This window comes from Haematobia irritans, chromosome 5 (assembly GCF_050003625.1).
Source record: "Haematobia irritans isolate KBUSLIRL chromosome 5, ASM5000362v1, whole genome shotgun sequence".
Lineage (NCBI taxonomy): Eukaryota > Metazoa > Arthropoda > Insecta > Diptera > Muscidae > Haematobia > Haematobia irritans.
In genome coordinates, this window is record NC_134401.1 from 140,679,857 (window position 1) to 140,702,000 (window position 22,144).

The 22,144-nt window shown below is 37.6% G+C and overlaps 1 protein-coding gene across 4 annotated transcripts in view; it reads left to right on the top strand.

Annotated features, from left to right (window-relative positions):
* Positions 1–22,144, top strand: part of NKAIN (Sodium/potassium-transporting ATPase subunit beta-1-interacting protein) — a 182,011-nt gene that overhangs the window by 141,355 nt on the left and 18,512 nt on the right. Inside the window, exons 7-8 of one of the 4 annotated variants that reach the window (XM_075309006.1) lie at positions 14,867–14,921; positions 21,298–22,028. The exons of 1 other annotated variant lie outside the window; for it this stretch is intronic. In XM_075309006.1, the coding sequence (XP_075165121.1) occupies positions 14,867–14,921; positions 21,298–21,319 (77 nt within the window). In that variant the 3' untranslated portion in view covers positions 21,320–22,028. Of the gene's footprint in view, positions 1–14,866; positions 22,035–22,144 lie in introns of those variants that run through there. 2 more of the 4 variants (XM_075309007.1, XM_075309004.1) reach the window with 2 other exon arrangements.

Here is a 22,144-nt window from a genome sequence, read left to right on the forward strand (position 1 = left end):
GGTACAATGTGCTAGTATATGGCCGTTAACAACCATGCCTATCTAGGTCCATATCGGTCTATAGTTATATATAGCCCTCAGATAAATCGATCCCCAATCACACAAAAATTGGTCCATATCAAGTTCATAATTGTATATAGCCCCCATAAAAGCGACCCCCATATTTCAATTCTGGCTCTCTACCACGTATGGACTAACTCACAATTTAGAAAACGATATTAAGAAGTTTTAAGATACCACAACCCAAGTAATTCGATTGTGGTTGACAGTCTTTCGTAGAAGTTTCTACGCAATCCATGGTGGAGGGTACATAAGATTCGGCCTGGCCGAACTTACGGCCGTATATACTTGTTGAAAGCTCACTATCTGCCAAAGAATGCATAATCGTGGCGTTTCTAGAAGGGGCGTTCAATAGCGTCCATCCGAGCTCGATATTAAATGGACTGACAACTCTGAATGTTGACCCAGGTATACTTAGGCTGTTAGACGAACTTCTAAGGAAGAGATGCATTTCAACCACACTAGGACAAGCAAACATACAAAGGTATGTGAACAGAGGCACTCCTCAAGGAGGAGTTCTATCACCTCTTCTTTGGAATGTTGCTATAAACGACCTTCTGGTTTCCCTAGCAAGAGAAAGGATACAAGTGGTGGCATACGCAGATGATGTGGCGCTAGCAGTCAGGGGAAAATTCCCATCAACAGTTAGAGATATTATACAGAGAGCCCTCCGGAAGACTGAGAAATGGGCGAAAGATAATGGTCTTGGGGTAAATCCTGCAAAGACAGAACTAGTCATGTACTGCAAAGATCGCAAAACTCCCACGGTTAGGCCCATTTCCTTAGGGGGTATTGAAATTCCCTTTAATGAGTGTGCAAAAACCTTGGCGTTATTTTGGACAGGAAGCTGAACTTTAAGCTTAATATTGAAGAAAGGGCGAGGAAAGCAACGGTAGCTTTATACTCGTGCAAAAAGGCAATAGGGAAAAAGTGGGGACTAAAACCAAAAATTGTGCATTGGCTATACACGGCAGTGGTTAGACCTATCATGCTATATGGTGTTGTAGTCTGGTGCCCGGCACTTCACCAGCCGACAAGTTTAGACAAAGTTCAGCGTGCTTGTGTATCTCAGGTGCATTCAGTAAGACAGGAAAAAATTCCCTTAATGTCATAATGCATCTATTGCCTTTAGACATTTTGGCCAAACAGTCAGCTGCAACAATGACTGTGCATTTGCGCGAGCTATCTTTGTGGTCGGAAAAAAGGTACGGTCACAGTTCGGTTCTCAAAATAATGCCAGATGTGCCTAACGTAGTGGATTAAACTTTGGCGAGACCACTTTTCGACAATAAGTTTGAGACTCTAATTCCCAACAGTGAGCAAATTTTAGGGGCATATAGCTTCAGATTACTGGCGAACCTGGAAAACGTTATCTTAAGCAGTCTGCTAATGTTTTTGGAACAATCTGGTTGGTTCAACAAAGAAAAATAATCGAGAAGGTTCAGCGGTTAAAACTAGAAGTGCCCATATGTAATAGGTACTTTTAGTTAATGTGGTATCACAATGGACTGAATAGTCTAAGTGAGCCTGAATCTTAATCGGGCTGCTACTTTAACCTAACCTATTTCTAAATTGGCAACGACAGTGTCTGCATTGCACATTGAAGGAAGCAGAAACAAGTTAAGCTCGTTTTTAGCAATTATACAGGCTCGAATTACATCATTACCAGTATACTGCAATAGTTTGAACCCCGGAGTACTTAATTCACATATTTTGTTTCTATAAACATATGGTTCTTGAATAAGAACTATGTCTATGTCCCCTTTCATCAGGAGAACTTTTAAGGCAGCACATGCAGCCTTACAACGATGAAGATTTATCTGGAGGATCCGTAGGACCATCGAGATTTTCAAAAACCGTCATCAAGAATGTCCTCTTCAGAGATCTCGGTGACTTTCGCAATAACCATAGGTTCAACTTTGGTGAGTTCTGAGGCAGTAGAAGCCTCCTCACGCATACGGTATCTATCCATGTCTTCAACTTTGGTATCTCCCTCGACTTCGCAAGAGGATCCGCTTACTTCTGATTCAGACAGAGACTTGTCCATTTCTGAATCCTTTAGCTGATCGTTTTTATACACCTTCATTTGGATATAATGAAAGCCATCCAAACGGCCAACCTTCCAATCAGCTGTTGGAAGATCTGGATTGCATTGCTTCAGTGTATTTAAAATAGATTCAGGGTCAGGAGGGTTTGCAGGTATCCACGCATGTGCTCTAGGTCTAGCCGGTATGTCTTTCTTCTCGACTAACTCTAGAGCAGCTCCTTCCCAAACTTCACCAATTAGTATCAGAGCAGCTTTAAAACATTCTATAGACCTCTGGTCCTCAAATGCGACTAGCTTAAATCGTCCTTGATACCAACCAGCCTCTTGGTGTCGAGGATCTGGGATGGGAAACTTTTCCAGCACCTATGTGTAGACGCCAGACAAAGCATTCTCAATTTCCCCCCATTTTTGCTTTGGAACCATACCGTCCAATGCTCCTTTATTTATGATAGCCATCACAAGGCTGTCTTTAGCAACTGAGGCAAACGATCGTTGATCCCTTTTGGAGGATGGCAGCTCATCCGGTGATCGTACACTTTTTCCAGCCCATTTTAAGGAATCGCTTTGTTTAGCCGACAACGTGCTTGGGTCGACTGATCCTAATTTTTTTAGGATAAACAAAGCATTTCTGCGTTCCTTGAATCTCTTTCGTGAGGGATTACTTCTTTTTGATGCCGTTACCTTGGAAAAGGTTCGACTTGTCAAATTGTCGCCACCTGTCGACCCGTCCACAGGTCGACTAATTGGGCCTAACTCTTGGTCATTGCCCAAATTTATAACTCCAGTCGATACCCGTCCACTGGGCCCTGAAGTTAGCAACCCAGTGGATGTCTTCGAATTTCTCTGCATGGTGGCCTAATATCCCACCACACTTGAAATTCGTAGTAGGTACTTATTACGATGATTTTATTACACACTTACAAGAGATGTTAATGATTCCTCTAAAACTCAAACAAAAATGGTTCTTATAAATCCAGAATGTGATATAGTCCTCGTAGGTGAAATCTTTAAATTTATCTTCGGGAAGTGTCCTCAAGTTCTCAAGCCCGCCTGAAATTTCAAAGGAAACCCTAATATTTGGTGGTGGGTATTTAAGATTCGGCCCGGCCGAACTTACTGCTGTATATACTTGTTTGATTAAACACGTCAATTAATTTGCAATTCCATTCTCCGATTATCGATTTTGCTGATATCGGTGTTTAAGGTGTAATACAAATTGAGGCTTATTTGGTCAATGTTTATAATTTAGGGAATAAGCCGTTGCACAGTGTTTATGATTTTCTATAGGCTAATGTATTTTTTTTAATTTTAATTTATTATATTTTTTCACCTAAATTTTGTTTTATATTATAATAATTTCCCAATTGAAAGATAATCAACACATACATACATATTTTTATAACATATTATATCATTATAAACTGCTTGTGGGTTTCATTACAAATATCTACCTCAACATTTTTCACCTCAAAAAAAAATGTATTTTGTGTTTTCTGTTATCCTGGTAGTCATGCATAAATACATCTACTTTTTGGCATCCTTTCGTTCCCCTTCATTTGAATTAGTTGTTTATCTATTTGTTTTATATATCTGTTCTATATGCAAATAAATTTTTGGTTTATTTGCTTATTGGTTACATTTTCATTATAATGAAATGTTAAAAATTTCATTTGTTTATTATTTATTCATGACATCAACGAAATATATACGCGTATGTAGTTATGATCAAATCTAAGTTTATGTGTTAAATTTTATCATAGGACACATTTGTAATTTGGTGTTTATATGATGTGTGTACCATACCATACCCCCTGCTGTTTGATTTATTTTTAATTTAATTACTAACATTTTTTCATTTTTTTTTGTTTGTTTTTATTATTTTTTTTTTAATTTTTGTAGAGGCTTTAGTTGTTTAAACTATAATAAATTACAAGGTTTTGTTTTATCTTTAGAAAAATGGGCCACAAATCGGGGTTCGTTTTGTTTATTGCAATACTGAAAGTGATACATGCACGCAGAGAAGGAATATGATCACCTCAACCATGTTTCAAGAGCAAAATATTATTTTTGTATGGTGACCATGTAACATGTTGGTCACTAAAATGTTATTTAGTCGTCAAATAGAACCTGCTTGCCGAAATCAGATACATGATTTCCGAGAAAATAACATGGTTGCGAAAACCATGTTACATGGTCACCACCCAAAAATAACATTTTGCTCTTAAAACATGTTTGAGGTGATCATATTCCTTCTCTGGGTGTGAACCTAATTTAAAAATTAAATGTTTTACTTAATATCCTAATTGAAGCCAAAAAGTATGTTCAATATAACTTAACTTCTAACTATACAACATAACCTTGAATTTTTTTATTTATTATACCCTCCACCATATATTGGGGGTATATTAACTTTGTCATTCCGTTTGTAACACATTGAAATATTGCTCTAAGACCCCATAAAGTATATATATTCTGGGTCGTGGTGAAATCTATCGATCTAATCGGTCTAAGCATGTCCGTCCGTCCGTCCGTCCGTCTGTTAAAATCACGCTAACTTCCGAACAAAACAAGCTATCGACTTGAAACTTGGCACAAGTAGTTGTTATTGATGTAGGTCGGATGGTATTGCAAATGGGCCATATCGGTCCACTTTTACGTATAGCCCCCATATAAACGGACCCCGAAATTTGGCTTGCGATTGCTCTAAAAGAAGCAAATTTCATCCGATCCGGCTGAAATTTGGTACATGGTACAACCATGCAAAAATTGGCCCACATCGGTCCATAATTATATATAGCCCCCGTGTAAACCGATCCCCAGATTTGGCTTGCGAAGCCTAAAAGAGAAGTAAATTTCATCCGATCAGGCTTAAATTTGGTACATGGTGTTAGTATATAGTCTCTAACAACCATGCAAAAATTGGTCCATATCGGTCCACTCTAACGTATAGCACCCATATAAACTGATCCCCAAATTTGGCTTGCAGAGACTCTAAGAGAAGCAAATTTCATCCGATCCGGCTGAAATTTGGTACATGGTGTTGGTATATGGTCTCTAACAACCATGCAAAAATTGGCCCACATCGGTCCATAATTATATATAGCCCCCATATAAACCGATCCCCAGATTTGGCTTGCGAAGCCTAAAAGAGAAGAAAATTTCATCCGATCTTGCTGAAATTTGGTACATGGTGTTGGTATATGGTCTCTAACAACCATGCAAAAATTGGTCCACATCGGTCCATAATTATATATAGCCCCCATATTAATCGATCCCCCGATTTGGCTTGCGAAGCCTCTAAGAGAAGCAAATTTCATCCGATCCGGCTGAAATTTGGTACATGGTGTTAGTATATGGTCTCTAACAACCATGCAAAAATTGGTCCATATCGGTCCATAATTACATATAGCCCCCATATAAACCGATCCCCCGATTTGGTTTGCGGACCCTCTAAGAGAACCAAATTTCATCCGATCCGGCTGAAATTTGGTACATGGTGTTGGTATATGTTCTCTAATGACCATGCAAAAATTGGTGCATATCGGTCCATAATTATATATAGCCCCTATATAAATCGATTCCCAGATTTGTCCTCCGGAGCCTGTAAGAGGAGCAAAATTCATCCGATCCGGTTGAAATTTTGAACATGGTGTTAGAATGTCGTCTCTAACAAACACGCAAGAATTGATCCATATCGGTCCATAATTATATATAGGCCCCATATAAATCGATTCCCCAGATTTGATCTCCGGAACCTCTTGGAGGAGCAAAATTCATCCGATCCGGTTGAAATTTGCAACGTGGTGTTAGTATAAGGCCGGTAATATCCATGCCAAAATTGGTCCATATCGGTCTATAGTTATATATAGCCGATCCCCAATCACACACAAATTGGTCCATATCGGTTCATATTCATGGTTGCCACTCGAGCCAAAAATAATCTACCAAAATTTTATTTTTATAGAAAACATTGTCAAAATGTTATTTCTATAGAAAATTTTGTCAAAATTTTATTTCTATAGAAAATTTTGACAAAATTTTATTTCTATAGAAAATTTTGACAAAATTTTATTTCTATAGAAAATTTTGTCAAAATTTTATTTATATAGAAATTTTTTTCCAAATTTTATTTCTATAGAAAATTTTGTCAAAATTTTACTTCTATAGAAAATGTTGTAAAATTTTATTTCTATAGAAACTTTAAACTTAATTATATACGTATTTAATCGGCCTTTTTTAGTTTAATATATACCACGTATGGACTATGTGGTATATATTACGGTGTTAGGAAGTTTTAAGATACCTTGCCATCGGCTTCAGTAGAAGTTTCTACGCAATCCATGGTAGAGGGTACATAAGCTTCGGCCTGGCCGAACGTACGGCCGTATATACTTGTTTTTATTGCAATACTGAAAGTGATACATGGACCTAATTTCAAAATTAAATGTATTAATTAATTTCCTAATTGAAGCCAAAAAAATATGTTCAATGTAACTTAACTTCTAAGTATACAACATAACCTTGAAATTTTTATTTTTTATTTTTAAATATTCATTTAATTTTTGCATGGCTTTAGTATTTGTGGGTTTTATTAAATAACACAAAAGTAGCTTAAAAAAAAAAATAGCATTTACTCCATGTCTTTCTCCATCTAAAAAATATCTATAATAAAAAAAATAAATAGTAAAAAATAATGAGAACATTTTTAACAAAACCTCAAAAGAAAAAAAAAATACAATAGACAGTTGACTAAATCTAAAAGCCTATAGAGAACGTGTACAAAAAAAGCAAAATACAATTTCCTATTGTTATAAAAATCATGTTAAGTGTTAATTTTGTTTCGCATATTATTATTGTTATTATATGAAATGTAAATAAGTATCATAACAAATTCTCACATTACAATGCAAATACAAATAGTTTGTGGGCGGATTTTTTATTTATAGCTTATGTGAGAATTTTGATTTTTTAATAAAATTTAACTAGCTGCAAACAAATACCATCGTCTCTTTAGTACATATTTGTTAATAATCTTAATAATATAAATTATACTAATTGAATTATGTTTTTGTGTGTGTGAATATTATGTGTATTTTTACAATTGCTGTTTTTTTTATTATTTACATAAAAATAAAAATCCATTTGAATGTACTATCATTAAATTTTATGTGTATGTTTTGTGTCTGTTTCCCTATATAAAAAAAAATAAATATTAAAAATTAAAAAATATATATCATCAATTGTTATTGTCATTTATATTTGCTTGATTTGTATTGTATAATTTTATTTATATTAATTAAAAAAAAACATACATTAACTTAATTGTTTTTATTTTTATTATATGAAGAAATAAAAATATGTAATTATATACATCATAACTAAATACCCGTATGCGGAGACAAAACAAAAAATCTAAATTGAAACAATGAAAATGATTAATTCCTTCTTTACAATAAATCAAAATTCCAAATTTTATAAAATTATAAAAAAAAACTGTATTGATTAGTATAACTCCAACACCATCACTCATTACTAATTGATTTTTACTTTATTTTTATTAACCCTGAACCCATATGTTATTGCATACCAATTATGCATATATATTTTTTTTGTCCTCTCTTTGAAAATCCTATTACATTATCATGAGTGTCTCGTCATTGTAATCCTGCCCGCAATTATTCCCATCCCCAGCATTTAACCTCATTCCTCATCTGATGGCCCACAAACATGTTGTCATTGTATAAACTAAGTATGGTTATAAATTTTGGTAAAGATCGTTTGAAAATGTGGCTTGCTAAAAAAACAAAACAAAAAAATTCTTTTCACAATTTTGAATTGAGGCATTGAAAATTTAGATATTATATGTATGGTATGTATATATGGTAAAGTTCTTCCCATCACGGGTGGCTTATAAAATATTCCATGTCATTAAAGGCTTCTGCTTTCCATTACGATAAAATTCTGCATGTGAAAATTCCATGTTCACGGGAAAGATGTCAAAAATTCAAAGGAAGGTTTTTTATTTTTATTTTGGAGACCTTGGTCAACAGTTAAACGTGTCTGATTTCGAAAAGAATTTTTTTATACATTTACATTTTAAACAAAAAAAAAAATAACAATTAATTTGGTATACAGTGAAACCACCCAGAGGTGGACAACAACGATCGCTTTTCGTCCATATTTGGGAAGTGTCCAGTTATGAGAGACTAATTTTAATGTGCTAATATTGTAAACGTCTCACGAAAATAGTTCTCTTTTAAGAGGTGTCCGCTTTTCCGAGTGTCGTAGTTTGAGAGGTTTTACTGTATTTTGAATTTTCAAGGAACACATAAAAAGGTTAAAATAAGATACCTTTCAAATAACCGGGTCGGTGTCGGTGGTAGGACGAGGTGATGCTAACGATGACGACGAGTGGTGCGGTGTCGACGAAGAAGCGCTGTCGATGATAAAGCGGTGCAGTGGTAGGGGTATCGGGGAAACAGTGTGGCATTGATTGATGACGATGGGGCGACGGTATGATGCTGTGGTGACAGACGGCGATGGTCGTGTACGGAGATGACGATGGCGTCGGTCCGACGGTGCTCGGGTGCGTAGATGATGACGGTGTCGGGCCGATGATGTTCGTGTGCGGGAATGACGATGGCATCGGACCGGCGGTGTTCGTATATGATGATGACGATGGGGTCGGGCCGATGGTGTTCGTGTGCAGAGATGACGATGGTGTCGGGCCGATGGTGGTCGTATGCGGAGGCGACGATTGTGACGATGACGATGGTGTCGGGCCGATGGTGTTCGTGTCGGTTTCTGTGACGAGAAGAGGGACAGGGAAAGGATTCGGCTATACTAGCACTGGATTGATACGAACGAATCGCGTAAGCGGACGAACCGCATAAGCAGCCGAACTGCGTAAGCGAACGAATCGCGTAAGCCGACGAACCGCGTAAGCGAACGAATCGCGTAAGCGGAACTGCGTAAGCGAACGAATCGCGTAAGCGGACGAACCGCGTAAGCAGCCGAACTGCGTGAGCGAACGAATTGCGTAAGCGGACGAATCGCGTAAGCAGCCGGTCCGCGTAAGCGAACGAATCGCGTAAGCGGACGAACCGCGTAAGCAGCCGAACTGCGTAAGCGAACGAATTGCGTAAGCGGACGAACCGCGTAAGCGAACGAATCGCGTAAGCGGACGAACCGCGTAAGCGAACGAATCGCGTAAGCGGACGAACCGCGTAAGCCGCCGAACTGCGTAAACGAACGAATCGCGTAAGCGGACGAACCGCATAAGCAGCCGAACTGCGTAAGCGAACGAATTGCGTAAGCGGACGAACCGCGTAAGCAGCCGAACTGCGTAAGCGAACGAATCGCGTAAGCGGACGAACCGCGTAAGCGAACGAATCGCGTAAGCGGACGAACCGCGCAAGCAGCCGAACTGCGTAAGCGAACGAATCGCGTTAGGGGGGTGCTAATATAGCCTTAGAGAGGAAGGGGGATAGGAGAAGGGAGTGGGGAGTGCTAATCTACTACAAGGTTTGGATGCGAACGAATCACGTTAATTACAGTCGGGATGCGAACGAATCGCGTAGGGATGAATCGGGTGTTGCTACCGGAAGAGCTAGATGGTGTCGGGCCGATGGTGTTCGTGTCGGTTTCTGTGACGAGAAGAGGGACAGAGAAAGGATTCGGCTATACTAGCACTGGATTGATACGAGCGAATCGCGTAAGCGGACGAACCGCATAAGCAGCCGAACTGCGTAAGCAAACGAATCGCGTAAGCCGACGAACCGCGTAAGTGAACGAATCGCGTAAGCGGACGAACCGCGTAAGCAGCCAACTGCGTAAGCGAACGAATCGCGTAAGCAGCCGAACTGCGTAAGCGAATGAACCGCGTTAGGGGGGGTGCTAATATAGCCTTAGAGGGGAAGGGGGGCTAGGAGAAGGGAGTGCTAGTCTACTACAAGGTTTGGATGCGAACGAATCGCGTTAATTACAGTCGGGATGCGAACGAATCGCGTAAGGTTGAATCGGGTGTTGCTACCGGAAGAGCTATCGGTTGTTGCCACTCGCTTTACTATTCGTCAAGCCTCGGTTGATTCATACCATCGTCCCGACAGACCCACATTCTTAAGTCGGCAGTACTACCAACTAAATAGGAATTACCAACGTATAATTAAAAAAAAAAAAAAAAAAAAAAAACGTTGGGTGATAAAAGTAGCCTATCTTCGATACCACCTGTACTTTATGCAAGCAATGACAATTGTTGCAATGCGTACAGTGATACAAAGCAAGCAATTGGGTACAGTGGTTCGAAGGGGTGAAAAATGGGAATTAATTAAATGCAAAATAAGAACAATATGTACGAGCGATTGGCTCGTTACATCGATCATAATAAAAACTGATTTGCCTTTAAACATGTATGTCTTCCCACTAGCTCCTTATTAAAGTGTAAATATTATGTCTTGAAATTTAGGGGACATAATCTTTGGTGGTATGAAAATGAGCCCCAGGAAAATGAACCTCAAACCCCAATTGAATCAAGCCTACAAATTTGAGCCCGATTCATATGAGCACCATGGAAATGAGCCCCAACCAAATGTAACTGTACCATGACTATTGACCCCAAAATAAAAGTAGGTCTCATTTTTTGAAAAGATCCGTGAAAATGAACCCTAAGAGGTGGAGAAAATAAGAAGTTTTAAGAAAATAAGTATGTATTATCGAAATTCGTTGGCAACGCGTTAGTCCACTTTGGACATTTTCTCCATAGGAGAAAATCTTAAACCCCGGCCGAAGGCCAGCCATAGGTTAAAGTGGCAGCCCGATTAAGATTCAGGCTCACTTAGACTATTCAGTCCAGCCATGCAAACCGCAAATAAATCAAGCCTACAAATTTGGGCCTGATTTATAAGAGCCCCAGCAAAAAAAAAATAAGGTTTAGAAAATGAACCCTAATTAGTGGAAAAATTATGAAGTAGACAAGTACATATTACTGAGTACGAAATTCGTTGGCAATGCGTTAGCCCACTTTAGGCATTTTCTCCATAGGAGAAAATCTTAAACCCTGGCCGAACGCCAGTCATGCAACCCCCAATTGAATCAAATCTACAAATTTGGGACAGATTTATAAGAGCCCCAGCAAAAAAAAAAAAAAAATGAGCCCCAGCAAAATGTAACTGAAGCATGAAAATTGACCAAAAAAATTAAATCTTTGGCGATATGAAAATGAGCCCCGGAAAAATGAACCCCAAATGAAACAGACCCACAAATTTGAAGCGATGCTTCATAATGAACACCTTGAAGATGAGCTCCAGCATAATGTAACTGAAGCATAAAAATTGACCCAAAAAAAAATATTAGGACTCATTTTTTTAAAAGACCCGTGAAAATGAACCCTAGCGGATAGAAAAAAATATGAAATTTTAAGATAACAACTATATATTACTGAGTACGAAATTCACTGGCAATACGTTAGCCCACTTTGGGCATATTCTCTATAGGAGAAAATCTTAAACCCCGCTATGCAAAAACCAAAGTGACTGTATGGTATTTTGGCCCAATCCCGGCGAAAGCACGGTCTTGAGATGATCAACACTTTTGGGTATTTTTAGTACCAACCTTACTCTGCAAAATGTCCCAGTCGTAAAAGACCAACGGATTTACATACGGATATTTTGGTGATGGTAGACATAAAGTGAGGGATCTCCTTTTTACGCCATTCTTGATCAACGAGTCCTGCTCAAATGTCCTTGGTCTGCGGCCAAAATGTTTGTCTATTCAGGGCTTCAATACTGTCTTTAGGGAATTTTTCCGATAACATTCGGCATTTAATTTGACCACACGGTTGATGAATATAAGCGTGGATCATATATCTGCCGTGATCAATCGCAGGTGTAAATTTTCCCCTTTGGCAAGTAAACCAGATCATTTTGTTACTTCACTTCAATTTGGAATGATGACTTATCATCGAAGAAAACCAAATTCGTTAACTGGCTAATTTCGTTCAAGCGAAATAAATCCTTGGCTATTTCTAGTCGAAATTTTTTCTGCATTTTTTTCAACAAGTTTTGCATCCGTTCTCGCCATACGTTCAGCTCACGAGCAATTTTTTTCTACGACTGTGGTGTGGATTTCGAACAAATCTAGCCTTCACTTTTCGGATAATTTTCGCACGGAAAACGTAGAAGACACATTTCTCTGATATAAAGGGTGATACGGTCAAAATTTGGCCAATTTTGCATTTAAAAAACCTGAACACCCCTCATTTTGAAGGTGTGTGTGTGTAGAATGTTGCTCCTATTTAGATTTTGGAATTCACTCTTCAGTTGTCAAAATGCCGTCCAAGCAAGAAGAGCAGCGTATCAAAATTTTGCTCGCGCATCGCGAAAGTCCGAGCTACTCGCACGCAAAGCTGGCAAAATCGCTAAAAGTTGTCAAATCAACCGTTACAAATGTAATTAAAGTGTTTGGGGAACGTTTGTCGACAGCCAGGAAGTCTGGATCGGGGGGAAATCGAAAACCGGAAGCCGCTGAGACGACAAAGAGAGTTGCCGGTAGTTTCAAGCGAAACCCTCTCTCTCCGAGATGCCGCAAATAAGCTGGGTGTATCGTCTACAACCGTGCATCGAGCCAAAAAACGAGCCGGACTATCGACTTACAAGAAGGGAGTGACTCCAAATCGCGATGATAAACAAAATACGACGACCAAAGCGCGATCCCGGATGATGCTGACGAAGTTTGACTGCGTGGTAATGGACGACGAAACCTACGTCAAAGCCGACTACAAGCAGCTTCATACGGCAAAAGGAAGGTGAAAGGTAGTAGATATTTTCAAGCACATAAAACTGTCAAAGTTCGCAAAGAAATATCTGGTTTGGCAAGCCATCTGTACCTGTGGCTTGAAAAGCAGCATTTTCATAGCTTCCGGGACTGTCAACCAAGAAATTTACGTGAAAGAGTGTTTGAATAAACGTCTGCTGCCTTTCCTGAAGAAACACGGTTGTTCCGTACTGTTTTGGCCGGATTTGGCATCTTGCCATTACGGTAAAAAGGCCATGGAGTGGTACGCCGCCAACAACGTGCAGGTGGTTCCCAAGGACAAGAACCCTCCCAACACGCCAGAGCTCCGCCCAATTGAGAAATACTGGGCTATTGTCAAGCGGAACCTAAAGAAGACCAAAAGAACTGCTAAGGACGAGCAGCAGTTCAAGGCAAACTGGCTTTCTGTGGCGAAGAAGGTGGACAAGGTGGCTGTACAAAATCTGATGGCAGGTGTCAAGCGTGAGGCCCGGCAATTCGGATTTGGAAAAGCGAAAGCCTAACTGAATATTTTTCCTGAATTTTATACTAATTGAACTTGAAAAAGAAATTTAATTTGATTTTTTAAATAAACGATTTCAGCGATTTACACGCGTTTTCCCTTGACCAAATTTTGACCGTATCACCCTTTATAGTCGTTTTTTTTGTCCAAAAGTCAATAAACCTTTTAATGAGTTCGTTTTATCTTTATAATTAAGTGATTCAAGTTAAAAATGTGTATCTGAACATGAAAGAAAATTTCATTTGACTTAGTTCAACTTTGGTACGCACCGTGGTGCAATGGTTAGCATGCCCGCCTTGCATACACAAGGTCGTGGGTTCGATTCCTGCTTCGACCAAACACCAAAAAAATTTTCAGCGGGGGATTATCACACTCAGTAATGCTGGTCACATTTCTGAGGGTTTCAAAGCTTCTCTAAGTGGTTTCACTGCAATGTGGAACGCCGTTCGGACTCGGCTATAAAAAGGAGGTCCCTTGTCATTGAGTTTAACATCGAATCTGGCAGCACTCAGAGATAAGATAGAAGTTCATCAATGCGGTATCACCATGGACTGCATAGTCTAAATGAGCCTGATACATCGGACTGCCACCTAACCTAACCTAGGTCAACTTGGCTTTAATAATTCTGAAAAATTCTTTAAAAACACTGCACTAAAACATTCTTAAAAAAAAGCACTGCCAGTATCATGGTAAAGACACTTGTGAATTTCCAGCCAAATATAAAGCAATCACACTATCACGCTTGAATTCCATTACGAATAACTTCATTTCTGAATGCAATAGATCAGAATGCTTTTGTAAGCTTGTAAATAATAAAATGAATTGTTACTGCTATAAATCTCTCAGCTATCAGCTGCCGAGTGGTTTAGAAATGATAGCAACCTGTAGTATATTACAATGTATATCTGACACCCTGTTGTAAATGAAATATTTTTGTTTAAAAAAATTGTTTTTAAATTACATATATTTTTATTTTAATTTTTAAAATTCAAACTAAAAATAAAAATTAATCCTCCCATGAGATTGGACGAATACCCAAAGCCATTCTTATGTGTTCACAATATAGTTAAATATTTAATATTAATAATTTAAAATATTTATTAGTCCACATTTTCATCGATCTTGCCAAAAATTTGATGACATACTTAATATTAAAACTAAGTTTATATAAAGCATATTTTAAATTTATATATAACAAAAACATTAAATGCATATATCAATGATGAATGATGCTCATTTAATGTTTCTTAATATTTTACTTTCACACACTCACACCAATTCTGGATTGGATGCCAAATGCTGATTTCTGCTGCTGACAACAAACAAAACAAACAACATCTTGGAATTTTGGGACCACACTACCTACCTACCTTTCTATTCAACGTTTGGTGGAATGTCACTCTCTCACTCTCCAAACCCTCTCCAATTACTCTCTATTTGTGGTGCAGTTGATTTCATGAATGGAGATGCCAAGAGCCCCCAACACACCGTTGTCCATCCAATGTACGTGAGCTATACAAGCATACCAACATCAGCAAGTGCAACAATGCTCTCTCAGCATAAGCAAAATCATCATAATCAGCAACAACAACACCACCTTCATCATTCGCTCAGTAATAGTAACCATCATCTCAGTAACAGTTCACATGCATTGGCTACCACTACTACTATAAATTCAAATACCACTACTACTACTACTCCAAATGCAGCGAAAAAGCAATATCGAACCTCATCATCATCGTCTTATTCGCAGCAGCAACAACAACAATCACTAGCATTGCAACCATCATCTGCATCAGCATCTCTTCATAAACAGTTTAGTAATAATAACAACAACAACCATAACAGTAATAGTTTTAGTCATAATAGCAATGCTGCTGCTGCTGCTGTTGGCAGCAATTACATTTTAACTAACAGCCATTTTAGTAATAGCTACAGCAATAGCCATAGTCACAATAAAGCGCATAGCAAACGTAATAATGCCCAAGCAGCTGTGGCCGCCGCTGCTAATGCCACAAACACCAACACATTCTTAATACATACACACAAAAGTAATAGGAATTCGAGTAACACCAACAACAACAACTATAACAACAATATAGCCAGCCAACATAACAGTCAGTATAATTTAAATAAAGCCCTAGTAGGGGCTGGTGGCATAGGCGTAGGAGTTGGTACAGCTGGTTTTGGCGCAGCAGGATCTGGCGGAGGTGGAGGCAGCTATAATGGTAGCCTTCTCAGTAATAGTAGTCAGTTCAATAATAATAATAATCATGGCGGCTCTTCGGGCCGTCGTAGACATTTGGCCGATCTTTCGCCCATGTCCACTAGTTACAATACCCGTAGTTATTCCACTAACAATAGTAATGCCAGTAACAGTATGCTTTATAGTCCTAAACAGGCCCGCAAATTGGGAGGCCCTTTGAATTCCAATAGTATTTTTCCAGCCAATACAGCCACAGCCATAGATTTGGTGCAAAAACCTTCAGGTCAATTGAGTGGTGGCTATTATGATGATAGTACCGCCAAGGCGGACCATCAATTGTATGCGAATGGCTCTAGGCGCCATATAATGGCGGCCTCTTCAACACCCACCCAGGATACTACACCCTCTTTGTCGTATGCCTCTTTACAGAATTCCAATCAGAATTTGAATTCCAGTCTAAAGCATGGTATTGGAGCCGGCGGAGGAGGAGGAGGGGGTCTGGGATCTAGTATGACCACATCTTTGAGTAACAGTAATTATAGTCTTACGAATAGCCTAAATAATAACCATCCTCCCTCGCCCGGACCTTCGGCCTTATCCAATAGTGGCCGTTTTGCCCGTATACATTCCAAACCGAAACCTCCCAAATCCTCTAGTTATTCCAATTTCGGCAATGCCAATGTCACAAATTCATCCATAGTAAATGGTGGTGGGCCCCCCTCAGGCCCTCGCCACGATAGGCCTTTGTCCAGTAATTTTGATGAGACCTTTGAAGATGATAATTTTTCCATACAAAACCTTAAGGCCGATGAGGATATAACCTATGTGCCCTTTGGTAAACCCACTCCTGGATCCTATTTCATCAATAAGGAGAACAACAATCTTACCAGCTACAATGGCCATCCACAGGGTTCTGGACCCAGTCCCAATAATAATCAAAATCCCACATTTACCAATACCGCTGGCCATTCACCACCTGGTATTCTATTGGAAAAGGGAGCCATTTTATTACCCCATATGCCGGAAATGAATCCTGCCCAGAGGTCTTTGTATCAACAAAATGGTTTACCATTTCATCCAGCCTATTCCCCAGTGGCCTATAGGCAAAATTCGGCCTGTTCCACACAGGGCCCACCCAGACCTACTAATATTCCGTTGCCCATAGTGCCCGCATCATATCAACATCAGTGTACGGAAATGATTTCACCCTCAGAGGTAACACCACCACCACCGCCACAACCCAGGCCTCATATATTTCAACCACGTACTGGTACGGCACCTTATCCTGATCTCTCACCCGATGTGGCTGAACGTTATGCCATGCCCATACAATATATACCCCGATCTCCGGTGGCTTCACGTATAGCCCGACGCCAAAGGCAACAACAACAGCAACAGCAACACAATGATTCCTCTTCTCGATCACATCAAGCGAATGAACGAAATAATTCGGCAAATTTTTGTGATCAAATTCGTGATACCCCTCCCGGGTATCGGATACATAAGGGTTTAGGTGCTGGTGCTAGTGGTGCTAGTGGTGGTGGCGGAGTCAAGGCTTCAAAAAATAGTTCTAATTCTGCCATTCCCTTATCAAGAGCCCGTAGTCATGATCGCCTCTCTGAAGCACAAAATTTAGTTGGGCACAATGACAGTGCTAATGGCTCTTTTAGAGATCGTGAGAAAAGTTCTACCCCCCAAAAAGATTTAGCCAAAGATATGGCCCCTCATGTTAATCGCCGTAGTGGAAGACGTGGTGAAATTCCCAAGCCTCGTCCCAGATCCTATTGTAATTCCATGAGTGGTGGTGAGGGTGTGATAAGAGCAAATATTGCCTCTGATAGAAAGATGGGCTATGCAGCTTAAAGAGATTAGGGATGGCGATAGAGAAACGGGGTGCTCTTTTATGTGTGTGAAAGTAAGGTGAGAGGCAAAGTTAGGATTCAAAAACTCGTAAGGAGAAAATTGATTAAATTAATTTGTATATTTTGAGAGTAGGCCAAGAAATTTAGTATGGCAACATGAAGAAGGGAATAGAGGAAGAAGAAGGAACATTTCAGAGTTACAAAGAAATAAAAGTCAAAAATTTAATTTTGTAGTTGAGAGTATCCATAGATTCAAGGTCTAAAAGATGAAAGCTTTGAAAGCTGTCTTCGATCAAAAGTAAAAAAAAAATATATAAATTGACAAAATTTTTTTAGGATTTTTAAAAACCTTTAACGGGTTTAGTACTATAAAGCTTTTTATTTTTTTTCAAATGTAAACATCCCTTATTTTCCAGGCTCTTTTAAAAGCTTTAACTGTTTTAATGTTATTAAGTTTTTTATGAAAATCAAAAGCTTTTTCCATTTACTTAATGCTACTAAGCTTTTTAAAAGATTAGGCTTTCATCAAGCAAAAGCAAACAAATATAAACAGCCATAACCCAACAAACACAAGGATGAGCATGTTTCATAGTTAACGCCATATCAATTTGATAGTGAATCCCATCATCAACATTAATTCAAATGGCCTTGCAAATTGCTTGCTTTCAACAAATTTTCCAATAGGTTTGAAGCGTTAAAATTCAAATTTAGGTTGAAAAGTTGTTGGTAATATGTTGAGAAATTGTTGCTAACGTGTTGAATTCTACTGTTGAGGGTAATGTCTGTTTTTTGTTGAGAACGCGATTTTCTCAACAATTTCTCAAATAACATTCTAATCTAATTCTTTGAACAAATGTTTGAAAGCGTATTGAATATAAGTATTTCTCCAATGCTTGTGTTTATTGGGAATTTTCAAAGATTTTTTTTTTAATTTTTGACGGTTTTAATGCTTTTAAGCCTTCAAAAAAAATCAAAAGCTTTTTCCATTTACTTATGGTGTGTCATGAGTCATGATTTAAAAACTTAAACTCCCTTGGTAAAGATCTTAAACGCGCTTTAAAAGCTCTCATCGTTTAAGCCCAAACGCTTTTGAAATCTTTAATGGGTCTTAACGCTTTAAAACTTTTCGAAAGCTTAAAAACGTTTTCTATTAATTGATATTGTGTCATGCATTAAAAACCAGTTTCGTGAAAGCTCTCTAAACCCGCTTTTATCTTGTTTGGTTAACACTTTTAAAATCTTTAATGTGTTTCAATGATATAAAGGTGGATTAAAAACCTTTTCGATTTGCCTAAATTGTGGCATTATTTCCATGCAAAAATTAATAAAAAATTCAAGTACTTTTTATAGAAAAGCTTTTTCCTTGAACTCATTACAGGGGTACTATGAAAATATTAGAGAAAAAGCTTTAAGAAAGCTTTTCTAACCAACGGACCATAAAATGTGTGAAATATAAAAAATATTTTGAAAAATAGCTTTAAGAAAATTTTTTTTATCATCATCCAAAATTGTTCCACTGTTAAGCAGGGCCCTCTCTGGAATTTTTCGAACCCATAGAAAAATGTCTAGGCACAGTCAGTGGCAATGTCAGTGTCCACAGTAAATTTTCGCTCGTTCCTCCTAATAATAAAGGGTGGTTAAAATTTCAAGGGCCGATGTTGATTTTGAATAAAACACAAACTTTTTAGGAAATAATTATAATTTTATTTTATTATGATATATTGGTATTACTCAATTATGTATGGAACAAAATATCGGCCAAATGGGTGCCGCGACCTCGGTGGCACACCTTCATCCGATGGTCCAAATTTTAGATGACGCTGAGGCATAATGGAGGTTCTATGCCGTTAATGTGCCGATAGATCTCATCCTTTAGCTCCTGAATTGTTGCTGGCTTATCGACGTACACCTTTTCTTTCAAATAACCCCAAAGAAAAAAGTCCAACGGTGTCAAATCACATTATCTTGGCGGCCAATAACATCGCCATTACGTGAGATAACACGGCCATTGAATTTGTTGCGCAAAAGAGCCATAGTTTCGTTAGCTGTGTGGCAAGTGGCACCGTCCTGCTGAAACCACATATCGTCCACATCCATATCTTCCAATTCGGGTCATAACAAGTTCGTTATCATCTCACGATAGCGAACACCATTCACAGTAACTGCCTGGCCGGCCTCATTTTGGAAAAAATACGGCCCGATGATGGCGCCAGCCCATAAACCGCACCAAACAGTCACTCTTTGTGGGTGCATTGGTTTTTCGACAATCACTCTTGGATTCTCATTCGCCCAAATGCGGCAATTCTGTTTATTGACGAATCCACTGAGGTGAAAATGTGCCTCATCACTGAAGATGATTTTCTTCGAAAAATTAATCATCCACTGTTGCCATTTCTTGGAACCATTTAACACGTTGTTGGATTGTGTATCTCTCCATGGTTCAAATTGAGTAAGTCTGAAATAGAGAAATGTCAAATAAAATTCGGAAAAAACAAAACTTGGCGTTTAGGTGTGGTTCAATTTCAACATCGGCCCTTACAATTTAACCACCCTTTATTTATAATAATATTTTACAAAGGAAAAAATATTCATTAAATATTGAAGTTAGCAAAGAGATCAATTTATTTGAATTCCATTAGAATTCAATAGGCTCTCAAAGAATAGCCTTGAAAGGCCTCATGAATTCAAATAGCTCTCTTAAAATATGTGTTTATTGGATAGTAAGCGGCTCCACCCGAGAATAAGCCTTGAAAGCCCACTGAATTCAAATATCTCTCCATCCGATAAATACAAATGTTTGAGAGCTATTTGAATTCATGGAGGATTTTCAAGGCTTCTTCTTGGATGGAGCTGCTTACTACCCAATAAAAACATATTTTAAGCGAGCTATTGGAATTCAATGGGGTTTCAAAGCTATTTTTTGATTCAAATGTAATTAAAACCTATAATTCACTTTCAATATTTAATGACTATTGTGTATAGGGGAATGTTAATTTGGCCGAACCTCGGTATTGGTTATTTGAGAGAGCTCTATGAATTCATTGAAAGCACGTTGAATTCTAATGTAATTCAAATACATTGCGTTTTTTGTTTTTTGCATATTCCAATATTTTATGAATATTTTGTTCTTTTTGGAAGTGTTTATTGAAAGACACAATATAGATCAATATGTATATATGAATTCAACACGCTTTCAAGCGCTATTCAAATACATAACTTACTTTATATATTCGATGATTTTTTGTATATTGGGGAATGTTTATAGGACAGAACCTCAGAATAAGAATTTTGCCAGGGGACCTTTAAAGCTGAAATCACTTTAGGCCCCAAAACATATTATGGATACTCTCAATACTAATTTTGTTGTTTTTTGTTTGTTTTGTTTTTAATGGATACTCTCATATTAAAATTAGGGACAATTACTCCATAATTGAGATTATTTTAGGGAAATTTTATAAAATATTAAAAAAAAAAAACGCCATACTGAGAAATCAATTTTGAATTGTTATAAAACTAAAAAATAAAAGAATGTTCTTAAAAAATCAAAATAAAATGCTTGATGACTAAACTATAACTATATATCAGCTTTTGTAAATACTATCAAAAAGAAATGTTCACCTGCAATCATTATATGTTCATCGTTTAAATAATCCAAAATCATTGAAGCACTCAATCTCTCATTGTTTGTGCTCTATGCTAAAAATAAAAAAAGAATAAAAATCCTATTAAATGGTCACATAACAATTTTCCAATATCAATAGAAAAAATTGTCCAAAAATTTACAAAAAAAAAAATTAAAAATGTTTTTTAGCCTTATAGACTGCGATTGCTGACATATTGAGAAAATAATCCATATAGGACCTTCTATATATCCAAAGAAAAAATATTGAAATTTTTGTATAAAAAAGGAAGAGATTCAATAGAGGTTTCAAGCAGAGTCTCATTTTACCATACAAACTAAAAGATCTCAAAAAGCTCAGTTAAGAGATCCAACCGACCGTCCCCTCTCCAAGTGTAGAGTTCTAAGCCATGATTAAAGAAAAAAAGCTGGCCTTTATTTTGCATTATTTGAGATAGCCTTAATAGGTGTTTGCTGCATGCAGCCTATCTACCTGCTTGGGATGACAGCAATCAGCTAGACAGCCTCTCAGCCTATGTGTATATGTAATGAGTTTATATATACTCGTCTTCTTATGTCTAGACTTCATTATAAAGGAGTCTAGTCAATGCTGCCTATTATTTTTTATTATTACTATTATTAGAAATATACTTTATTGTCCTTTTCCTTATATACTATATATATATATATACCAATGAAACCAAAAATCACTAAAATTCTCTCTTTAGAGACAGAAGCACAGATCCTTCTATACAAACACATCCCAATGACATTCAAACTGTATATGTATAAAAAAAAGCTTTAATTTAATTTTTTTTTATTTTCAAATTTAATTTTATTTATTTTTTTATATGTTTTTTTTTTCATTTCTTATGTGTGTATGTATAAAAAAATTAAAAAAAATCATATTATCCTCTATGTTGTGTACTAAATTCAAGTGTGTGTTGATGTTTGTTTATATATTACTGTATAATATTTTATTTGTAAAAAAACTATATATTTTTTTATTTAAATTACACAAACAAAATTATTTATATAT